The sequence below is a fragment of the Engraulis encrasicolus genome, unplaced genomic scaffold, assembly GCF_034702125.1.
Source record: "Engraulis encrasicolus isolate BLACKSEA-1 unplaced genomic scaffold, IST_EnEncr_1.0 scaffold_266_np1212, whole genome shotgun sequence".
In the NCBI taxonomy this organism is placed as follows: Eukaryota; Metazoa; Chordata; class Actinopteri; order Clupeiformes; family Engraulidae; genus Engraulis; species Engraulis encrasicolus.
The window spans coordinates 28874-40067 of NW_026945551.1; the positions used below are offsets into that span (position 1 = coordinate 28874).

General features: G+C 43.4%; 1 protein-coding gene across 1 annotated transcript; it reads left to right on the forward strand.

Moving 5' to 3' along the window:
* The first annotated feature begins 2547 nt into the window (after positions 1 to 2547).
* On the forward strand, positions 2548 to 7015 carry LOC134442910 (carbohydrate-responsive element-binding protein-like). Its single transcript, XM_063192876.1, has 5 exons — positions 2548 to 3128; positions 3999 to 4463; positions 4874 to 4972; positions 6596 to 6820; positions 7001 to 7015. The coding sequence occupies exons 2-5, from the start codon at positions 4053 to 4055 to the stop codon at positions 7013 to 7015; spliced, it is 750 nt and encodes a 249-aa protein (XP_063048946.1). The 5' UTR covers positions 2548 to 3128; positions 3999 to 4052.
* Positions 7016 to 11194: the final 4179 nt, after the last annotated feature.

Below are 11194 nucleotides of genomic sequence, written 5' to 3' on the forward strand. Positions count from 1 at the left end.
TGAGAGGTGAGTGTGTGTGTGTGTGTGTGTGTGTGTGTGTGTGTGTGTGTGTGTGTGTGTGTGTGTGTGTGTGTGTGTGTGTGTGTGTGTGTGTGTGTGTGTGTGTGTGTGTGTGTGTGTGTGTGTGTGTAGAGTATAGTATGTAGAAGTAGGCAGTGTACAGAGTATGATAGGGGTTGAAAATTCTTACAATGTCACAGTAAAGTACAGGTAAGTGTATTAGGCAAACACACACACACACACACAAACACACACACCCACACACACACACACACACAAACACACAAACACACACACACACACACACACACACACACACACACACACACACACACACACACACACACACACACACACACACACACACACACACACACACACAAAGAGGTTCCCCAGTAACTGGGCCAGCTCCGACAGATCACAGTCTTTGCTTGTGGTAAGCAGGAGAAACAAGTATATCCAGTGGTCAAGGGTCAAAAGTTCCTTAGTGCAGTTATTGGACAGCACACACACACACACACACACACACACACACACACACACACACACACACACACACACACACACACACACACACACACACACACACACACACACACACACACACACACACACACCAAGAGGTTTCCCGGGCTGGGCTGGGCTGGGCTCTGGCATCTCAGGCAGTCCAGTCCCCTATGTGTCTGTGTGTCTCTGTGTGTGTCTGTGTCTGTGTGCATGCATGTGTCTGTGTGCACCCCACCCTCCATTTTAATGACAATAAATTATAATATAACCAATAATACCAATTCAAAAACGATTCAAATGACACCCCATATGTGTCTCTACGACCTTCCCTTGATTTTTGGAAATATTTTTCAAATCGACCAATCACATCACTCCTTCAGCCAGTATAAATAGGGCTCAACACAAATTTCTTCCTCATTTCTGCCTTGGACACAGAGGGGAAAGGCTGCTTCAGAGAGCTCCAGACCTCCAGGCTCATCGCTGCAAGTCTTGCACCCAAGGTAAGTGCTCCTCTGTGGGGCTGCTCTTCGGACGCGTGGGCCTCTGGTTCTCTGGTTCTCTGGTTCTCTGGAGGTGTGGCGGCGGCGGCGGCGGCGGCGGCGGCGGCGGCGGCGGCGGCGGTGGCTATTGGGACATCAGAACATCAGAACATCAGAACGTGGTGACGGTGGCGGCGGGGGCGGCGGCGGTGGCGGCGGCCATCAGAACATCAGAAAAAAGGGCGGAATAGCTGTTATTAGCGCTATTTGTAAAAATCGGTTTCTTTTTAGCTAACTTGAGAACCGAAGGTCGTAGAAGGTTTTAGTTTGTTTTTTTGTCGTCATAGCAACACGCTCCGAGTAATTAGCCGCTAGTTAGTTTTTCTTTAATAACTTTTGTTCCGTACATGCTAGAGACTTCCCGTTTTTTTCTAGAGTATCGTACTAACATGCTAAATCTAATTAGCCATAGCAATGAACATTTTTAAAAATCGTTTTTTCTGACGCTAACTTTGGAACCGAAGGTCGTAGAAGGTTTTCGTTGCTTTTTTTGTCGTCATAGCAACACGCTCCGAGTAATTAGCCGCTAGTTAGTTTTTCTTTAATAACTTTTGAACCGTATGTGCTAGAAACTTCCCGTTTTTTTCTAGAGTATCGTAGTAACATGCTACATCTAATTAGCCATAGCAATGACAAATTTTAAAAATCGTTTTTTCTGACGCTAACTTTGGAACCGAAGGTCGTAGAAGGTTTTCGTTGTTTTTTTTTGTCGTCATAGCAACACGCTCCGAGTAATTAGCCGCTAGTTAGTTTTTCTTTAATAACTTTTGAACCGTACGTGCTAGAGACTTCCCGTCTTTTTCTAGAGTATCGTAGTAACATGCTACATCTAATTAGCCATAGCAATGACAAATTGTTTTTGTTGATTATTTTGTTGTCATAACAACATGCTACGAGTAATTAGCTGCCAGTTATTGTTTGTTTAACCATTTCTGAACGGTACGTGCAACGTCTATGTCCCTAACCTTTATCTAACTTTTTTTGTTTTTCTTTTCATTATTCTTTGCACGGTTTCACTTATGCAATTACTTGTTCTTCAGAGCAACCTTAACCCTTTGATGCGTTAGCGCCCCTAGCGGATGCGCATACGGGACATCAGACGATCGAAACAACAAGTACAAACATATTTGTATAAACAAAATGTTTCAGAAAGAAAATCGATACACACAACTAATAAACACACTTGGTTCTACAAACACAGAAAACCCAACGATTGTAGCTACCACGGTTAGCTCATAATCCTCCATCAACCGCACGCTATGTTCATTGATAATGTAAACAAATTGTCCGTAAACAAATTGTTATGTATAAACATAATAGGAGCGTTTGAAACGGTCTGAAACCCCATGTAAAATTCATTTACACCACCATAAAGATATACCTTAAGTTTGAAGACTTAAAGTTTGAATTTGATGTGTTATGAGTTTGCTTACCTTTAGGTGTTACAAGTGACTGAATTCCCTCATTGAAATAATCCACGGAGACTTCGACATTTTGATGATAATAAAATCATTTATTCCTCAAAAACAAGGCTGTAGACTGAAGCATTAACTTGTTATCTGTTAGAATCCATCGTTTCTGTTCGCTAGATTTCATTATTTTTTGTGTTTGATTAACTTTTGTCAAGCGAGTTCTACACGCGAAATCTACTTCCGGGTTTGAACAAGGTTGCGTAAAATAACAATAGCCCAAACCATGGAGTTTAAAGGTCAATGATATCTTATTCGGCCAATAGTATTCGCCCATCTGGTTGACAAAATCAGGGGATTCCCCACGTTAGAGCGAAAAGCAAACGCGATTGGTCCATGCGTAACCATCATGTTCGGTTGCTTGTGTTTTGCCTGGCCATGTGCGTAAATGACCTTCTCGCAGTTGCGCATAGCGGTGTTTCCCCGACAGCGCGAAATTTAAAAAACTCAGGAAGATGCAGCGTCGCTATTTTAATACGGATAAAGTCCTACAGCTGTTATTTGACGACGACATTGATGATGACATTGATTGTCTCAGTAATGGATATCCTGACAGCATGGACTCAGCTGAGGAGGAGCCGTTTGACGAGCGCATAGATCCCGTTTTGGACGTGTAAGTAGCCTACATGCGACTGCACACTAGCATTACTACACCGACTGTATGCACGCACCGATAGATAGATAGATAGATAGATAGATAGATAGATAGATAGATAGATAGATAGATAGATAGATAGATAGATAGATAGATAGATAGATAGATAGATAGATAGATAGATAGATAGATAGATAGATAGATATGACTCGACTCTATATATAATAATAAGTTAGTTAGAACTTTATTTGTCCCCGTGGGGCAATGTATTGCACTCGCTGGCACAATACACATAAGACACAGTGAGACATAAGTTATAAGCAGACAAGCACATAGAACATAAAAGATAAAACACAACAATTGACATTCACACTAGTACACATTGGGTGGCTGCATAACTACTTGACCTCATTTAGTGCTTTTAATAATAATAATAAAAATAATAATAATAGTAATAGCAAATGTTATTCTATATTATATGGTCATATAATAGCTATCCAAATTTACAGGGTAGCTATGCATAATAGTTATATAGTTATAAAGTGCATGCTGAGCATTGCAAATGCATAATACTATATTATATAATTATTATAATTATAATACTGTTTGCACAATCACTATGTTGTCAAAATGGCAAGGTAGATGCAAGGTACAGCGTAAGCGCTGTAATAGTAGTTGTAAAGGTCACTACCATACTACTGCTATTACACTTTACTAATGTGTTACTACATGCATTTGAATGCTTACATATAAATATACATAAATACATCAATTTAATGTTGCTGCTCAGATCAATTCTTTGTTTGTCAAAGTGTTCACTGCAATGAAATACATGCAAATGGTCCTTATTGTAAGAAATAACATGTAGTATATATCTTCTTTACTTAGAGGGGAGTCTCCTGTAGATGTGGAGGTGGACAGTGGAGAAGAACAGAGCGGGACATGCCCTACACAAATTGGCAGATGAATTGGGAGCTTCAGAACATCTGGTGCAGGTTGCTGCAGCTTCTGCTGAAATACAGAGGCTGTCTGGAGATATCACAATACCAGCCACCACTTCTGCTGCTGCCCCTCCAAAGCCTTCCACCTCCACTGCTCCTTCTGTTGCCCCACCACAGTCTGCTAGTCACCGGCTACAGCCTGCCACGGCCACTGCTGCTGCTGCGGCTGCCTCCTTCTCCCGGCCTGCTGCCGCTGCCTCCTCGTGCCGCAAGCGACCTCCTGCTGAGACTGTCACCCTCTCCCCCTCCTCTCCTGCCCGCCGTCGCCCTCCAGTTGCCTCTGCTGCACGCTGCAAGGGTCCCTGCTGCTGCTGCGGCTGCCTCCTCCTCCCGGTCTGCTGCTGCTGCGGCTGCCTCCTCCTTATGGCCTGAAGCTGCGGCTACCTACTCCTTATGGCCTGAAGCTGCGGCTACCTCCTCCTTATGGCCTGATGCTGCGGCTGCCTCCTCCTCCCGGTCTGCTGCTGCTGCGGCTGCCTCCTCCTTATGGCCTGAAGCTGCGGCTACCACCTCCTTATGGCCTGATGCTGCGGCTGCCTCCTCCTCCCGGTCTGCTGCTGCTGCGGCTGTCTCCTCATTATGGCCTGATGCTGCGGCTGCCTCCTCCTCCCGGTCTGCTGCTGCTGCGGCTGTCTCCTCATTACGACCTGATGCTGCGGCTGCCTCCTCCTCCCGGCCTACTGCCGCTGCCTCCTCGCGCCGCATGCGACCTCCTGCTGTGACTGTCACCCTCATCCTCTCCTGCCCGCCGTCGCCCTCCAGTTGCCTCTGCTGCACGACGCAAGGGTCCCTCTCCTGCACGCCGTCGCCCTGCCCCACCGCAAAGCCAGCTGTGCAACACAGCAGATGACGACCCTGATGGTTGGCAAGACATTACTGTCGCTGATGTCAAGCCAACAATACTTCTTTTCTCCCCCTAACGCCGCCCAGAAGTCCAGCTGGACTTGCTCCAATCATACTCCCCACTGGACCTTTGTGTTCTGGCCAACGGGGCTCTGGTGTGCTTGCCTTGACTGACAATACAATATAGCAAACAAATTGAGAAGCGAAAAATGCATCGTTACAGGTACTATGGACATGCCCAGTCTTACTATGCAGTGTCACAGGAAGTATGACGTGCCCGGGCTACTTGTGTGGCCATTTTTGTAACTATAATAATATTACTAATGACTGTGTTTGTATAGTAGTGTTCGTTCAATCATGCAGATCTATCTATTTTAGAAGTCTGACACACACACACACACACATTTTGATGTGTTCCAAGTCATACATCCTTGGGAAGCAACGTTTTGAGGAAAGGCTCCTTGAGGGAAAAACTCCCTTGGAAAATCATTTTCAGAAGACTGATCATATCTGAAAAATAGTACACAGTATGCATACATTCATATCCACTGCACCTAGCAAAAGCACAATGTGCAGTGCTTCAGTATAACAGTATATAAGTCTGGATAGGTTTTGGGCACGTTTTGGAGAGAGTGTGGACCCCTGCTGTAGAAAATACAGCTATGCTTCTCAATTAATCAAAAAAATGGGTTTATATAGGACTAAATGTAAATGTAAGTGGAGTCACACTTGATTTTTATTGATATGACTGTTTTTGCCTTTGGGTACTTTTGGAGAGGTTTGGAGAGGTTGGGTAGACACTTTTGGGAACGCCTATGTCATGTAATGGATATTCTTTTGCAGCTCTTACAAACCTTTGTCTATTGCCTTCAAATTTTTCACACATGTTGCCAACATATAGGTGCATCATGTCATGTATTTTTTTTGGACCTGTGCCACTCCTAAATAATTGTGCACTATAGAATCCAAATAAATCATAGGCGATTTTTGATTTTTTTACATTTTTACTGCTGTGCCAACTGTAATATTGAATTCATAATGTTCTCATTAAAACACTTTAACTCTTTGAACATGATGTCCCAAATGTATTCTGTTATGTGGTTCATAAATTTTGTAAATAGCATATGTAGAACCAGAGATATTCTACTGTACATAATAAGTGTCAAATATAGGCGGAAATTGCCATTTTTTGCATCTGCATCAAAGGGTTATGCACCTTATGCGGCAAGTCCGTCAATTGGCTGGGGCAGCACCTGGCTAAGTTTCACGCTGTCAGAAACAACACAGAAATGAAGCTTCTGAAAATTATGTTGACGGGACGGTGAATATTTTTTTTTTTACAATATAGTATCAACTCAATGTCAGATGTACTAACCCTTGATGATAGTGTATTTTGTTGAATTCTGTTCATTAAGCTTTATTTTATTTTGTGTGCTTTAGTGGATGTAAGGAACCTTTAGAATGTTTGACCTGCGGGCACAAATATGATCGACTTGATAAACATCTTAAAGGATGGCACACGGACTGGGCGGTGAGGGTGATGTTTTTTGAACAGATTTTTGCATACACAACATTGGGAATATCCCAAATACACTGGCTGTAGCTCCTACTAAATCTTGACACATATTTCTTATTAATTAGCCTGAGCAGCGCCGTGACATGCACATGCAGGCAATAGAGAAAGTGGCAATAGCCAACCTGAGAAGGCTGCGGGAGTCCAACCCTGTACAACCGATGGTGACGACCCTGGATATGACAGCCGAGGACCTGGAAAACGCCCCAGGCCTACCCGTCCCGCCTCCAGAGGATGCCGCTGGCCCGTCCGACGCTGCCCGCCCCTCTGGCTTGGAATGCCCTGGATGCAGAGTGAGGGATGAGGCCAACAGAAAACTAAGAAACCATATCTGCATGTTAAAACTATACATCAACAATATGAAAAAGAACCGTAAAGGTAAAGGCCAAAAGCCAAGAGACCCCATCGTGGATTTGGATGTGGATACACCAGGCTTTGGTAAGTATGTTTTTAAATGTTTTTTTCCCCTGCAGCTCTCCAGAGATTAATTTCCTTTCTTAGCAGAGTCAGCCATGGTCAAGATGTTGACTTAACCCTTTAAGCGCCACACTTTATTTTTCAAAAAAGCTGAATATTGGCATGATAAATTCAAATGACTGTGGCTTGACACTGGTAACAGATAGAGCTTGACTGTCAATTAGACAAATATTGGGGATGACCCCAAGATTATTTTGGGAGTAAATATGCATACCTAATTTGCATATTATGACGTCATATGGTGGCGGCCATTTTGAATTTTTAATAATTTTTGGAAAATATTGATAATTTTCAATAGATTATTGAATTTATTGAGCAATATTTGACATTCCATTACTATCACATAGTGCACATACACTATGGTCAAGGAAATAAGTAGTTTTAGGCAGAATATATATAGTATATAAGCGCCACAATTTATTTTTCAAAAAAGCTGAATGTTGGCATGATAAATTCAAATGACTGTGGCTTGACACTGGTAACAGATAGAGCTTGACTGTCAATTAGACAAATATTGGGGATGACCCCAAGATTATTTTGGGAGTAAATATGCATACCTAATTTGCATATTATGACGCCATATGGTGGCGGCCATTTTGAATTTTTAATATTTTTTGGAAAATATTGATCATTTTCAATAGATTATTGAATTTATTTAGCAATATTTGACATTCCATTACTATCACATAGTGCACATACACTATGGTCAAGGAAATAAGTAGTTTTAGGCAGAATATATATAGTATATATTGTAATATTGCAATAATATAATGCAATAATATTGAAATATATAATGCAACAATTACTACTTTTGCCTGGAGGGCCGAACATGTTTGTATCTGTAACCTGTACCTTTTTAGCTTGTGAAACTTTCACAGAAAGGGTCAGCACACATATTCAATTCATATTTATGCCTATTTTTACATCTGTATAGCCTACTATGGCCTTTGGAGCAGGCGCTGTATAGGCAGTAAAATGGTTGATCATGGCACAGTCTAGCAGTGGCTTCTACAGTTTGTCACTTACATTTCACAAAACTAATGGGCAAACTGTCAACATAATGGGTATGAAATCACAAGTATCATGTCCATAGTATTGTGTCCAACGTAATTAGGCTACGTTATAGCCTGACACCTGAAGCCGATTAGGAACACAATCCCCGCCCCCTCGCGTGGAGAGCGCAGCGCCCTTCCACCCTCTCCCCCGTTTGAGGGAAATATATCGCCACCTCTTTCGTCTCTATTTGCTGTTTTACTGATTTGTATAACTCTTACAAAGACAGTCAAAACGTTGTGACCAGTCTGATTGTCAACAACGAGTCTAAAACATTCATGTTTTAGGGTTGCCTATGCGTCTTCTCTTCACCGTGCGTTCTATTACCAACACCTCTCCATACGGAGATATGGCCACGTTCGCCGCTGCCATCCACCCAGTAGAAGTCAGAAAGAGGGACAGAATGGGTGCGTGTGTGCTGCTTGGTGAACAGTGTTTGTCTGATCCCAGGATTATTGCGTTTGGTTTGCGTCCGGATAGGTGGCTACCCGCATAACCGGGGGTTGAATGGAGGGAGCCCAAGCTAACATACCAGACCCACTTCTCTCACCCCTAATTCCTCCACCAATACCTGTATGGACACTACGACTGCATTCGCCACTACCACCGACTCCTTTGAGATCGGATAAAGTCACCGAATGAGTGTCAATGTGTGTGTGTGTGCTTAGAGAACATCCTTGCTTCGCATGTCGGCATCACTGCCTTCGGAAGTTTCGCCACGGTAAACAAAGAGTGCTCGTCCGATCATTATCCTCCTCGTGAGATAAAAACTGTCCTTCGTAGTCAAAATAGTCAAATAACATGCTCAGAACTTCACCACGATTCAACTTCTCACTAGCCATGATGAAATAGCTCGCTGATAGTTCACTGATAACAACACAAATCCAACTCGTACGCCTCGAGTCAACGACGCAAAGTGGCTACTTCCGCATTTTGTTGTCGCGTCACTTGTCGCGTCTTTTACTGCTTCACCAAAGACTCTGTGAACTACAAAATGACGCAATCGTAGTCTTGTTTGAAAGGGTAGCATGTCTGCCAACTACTGGTAGGGAGGATGAACACTATTAAGACCGCTGGTTTGATCTACATGCGCTTTTGTTCATGATGACGTACCGTCGCAATTCTGCGACTTTGGCGCTTAAAGGGTTAAGTAGAGAAGATCAGAGGTTTAAATCTTACACTTACCTCTCCGTACACCTCAATTCATGTTTGAAGAACCCCTGAGCAAGACAACCAAACCCACATCACTCCAGGGACTGTAACCAATATCCTGTACCTAATGGTAAACCACATTGCAAAACAACTGTCAACTAAGGGAAATGTAATTTAACTACTATATTTTTGTAGAGAAACTCCTCATCCAGTACGCCGATCGCGATGCCCTTAAAAAAGGGACTTCAAAAGATAGAGACAACGCCCAACAGCGCGTGTCAACCGTGAGGAAATTTCTGATCAACGCCGCAGGAGGCGTGCCTTCTTCAAACCTTATGTTCTTGACCGAACAAAGCAACGTTCAGAAGTAAGTACTGACATGTGATTGATGATCACTCTTCTGATCCTATGTGTCAAAGAGGTTGCCGTTTGCATGAAATCCCCCCAAAACACCTTTTTTGAATTTGTTTTTAGGGCTTTGCGGGTGTGGAAAGACCAAGGGCTCAAGCCCACCACTCTGAAACACAAAATTACCAGTGTGCTGGATTTCCTGACGTGGATTGGGAGGATCTGGCCCTCAGGCGTCAGGATCTCCCAACGCAAGCTGGGGAGGCTGATGGAGGAGTTGAGGAGGGAGCTCCGGAGACTCAGGGCCGACGTCACCAGCCACCGAGTTAATTACCAGCGCAAAAAATCTGGCAAGGCTCTCAATATCTGCTTTATTTTATTGTACTTAAATGCATTCTCTTCTATTCCATTAATAAAAGTAAGTCTAAGTCTATTCTATTCTATTCTACATTCCAGACAAAATACTCCCCCTCGATGTTCACAAGACTTGGATAAAGAAATCCAACTCAAACATTGTGAAATATTTCAGTAAGTCTTTATATAATCTTGTATATCCAAAATTTTAAGGGTGTTACCGACTATAAATTGTTAATGCATTATTTTTCCTGTTTTTTTATCTACATAATCTTAGATATCGCCATGAAAAGAAAGACGAGGGTCTCAATCCACAAATTTCTCTCCCTGTTGGCCGGCCTCATAGTAGGGGAGACCGGCCACAGGTTGGTCGCCCTGAAAAATATGATGGTGCATGAGGTTGAGGAGGCAAAGAGGACACAATCGTGTCACATCATCTACGTATGTTTTCATCTCCATTCATCTGTCAAGTAAAGCTCTGTCATATATTGTAATGTAATGTAATATAATGTGCAATGTCTGTTTTACTCATTGTGTCCTCAAACAGGTCAAAGACCATAAAACTCGTGCAACCTTTGGCGATGCCCCGGTGACCGTCAGCGACAAGGTCTACGCGACAATCACCAATTGGTTGGAGGCGAGGAAGGGGCTGGAGGGCAGGGGATGCCCCCATGTCTTCTCCAGTATGAGTGGGGGGATTGCCCCAGCTCTACTGGAGTTTCACAGAAAAATGTGGGCTGAATTGGGCATGCCGAACCCTGCGCCAACCTTCAGCGGGTTGAGGGACTCCATCGCCACACATGTGAGTCACATTATTTGTGTATGCATGTACCTGTATTAATTTATGCATTTATGCATGTATGTATAAGTATGTATAAATATGTTCTCTTGTTAGGCCGTCAAGACGTCCGACACGCTCGAAGGCCGTAAGATTGCTGGACAAATGTGCCACGACCTCACAACCAACCAAAAGTTTTATCAAAAAGTCCCAAACCCTGATGAGATCACTGAAATCAGAGAGCTAATGCTCTCGAAGATGGTAGGGGAGTTGACAATTGTTGAGAACGAGGAGGCAGCAATGGACGAGGAGCAGGATGAGGAGGAGGAGGAGGAGGAGGACGACGAGGAGGACCTGAGGGATGAGGAGGAGGAAGATGAGGGAGATTCGGACTGGGGGATGAAGGAAGACAAAAAGCAGGATGGAGGAAAAGAAAAAGCGAGTGGGAAAGGAAAACGGAAGAGCAAGCGAGTCGTCGACTCCTCTGATGAAGAGCTTGGGTCAC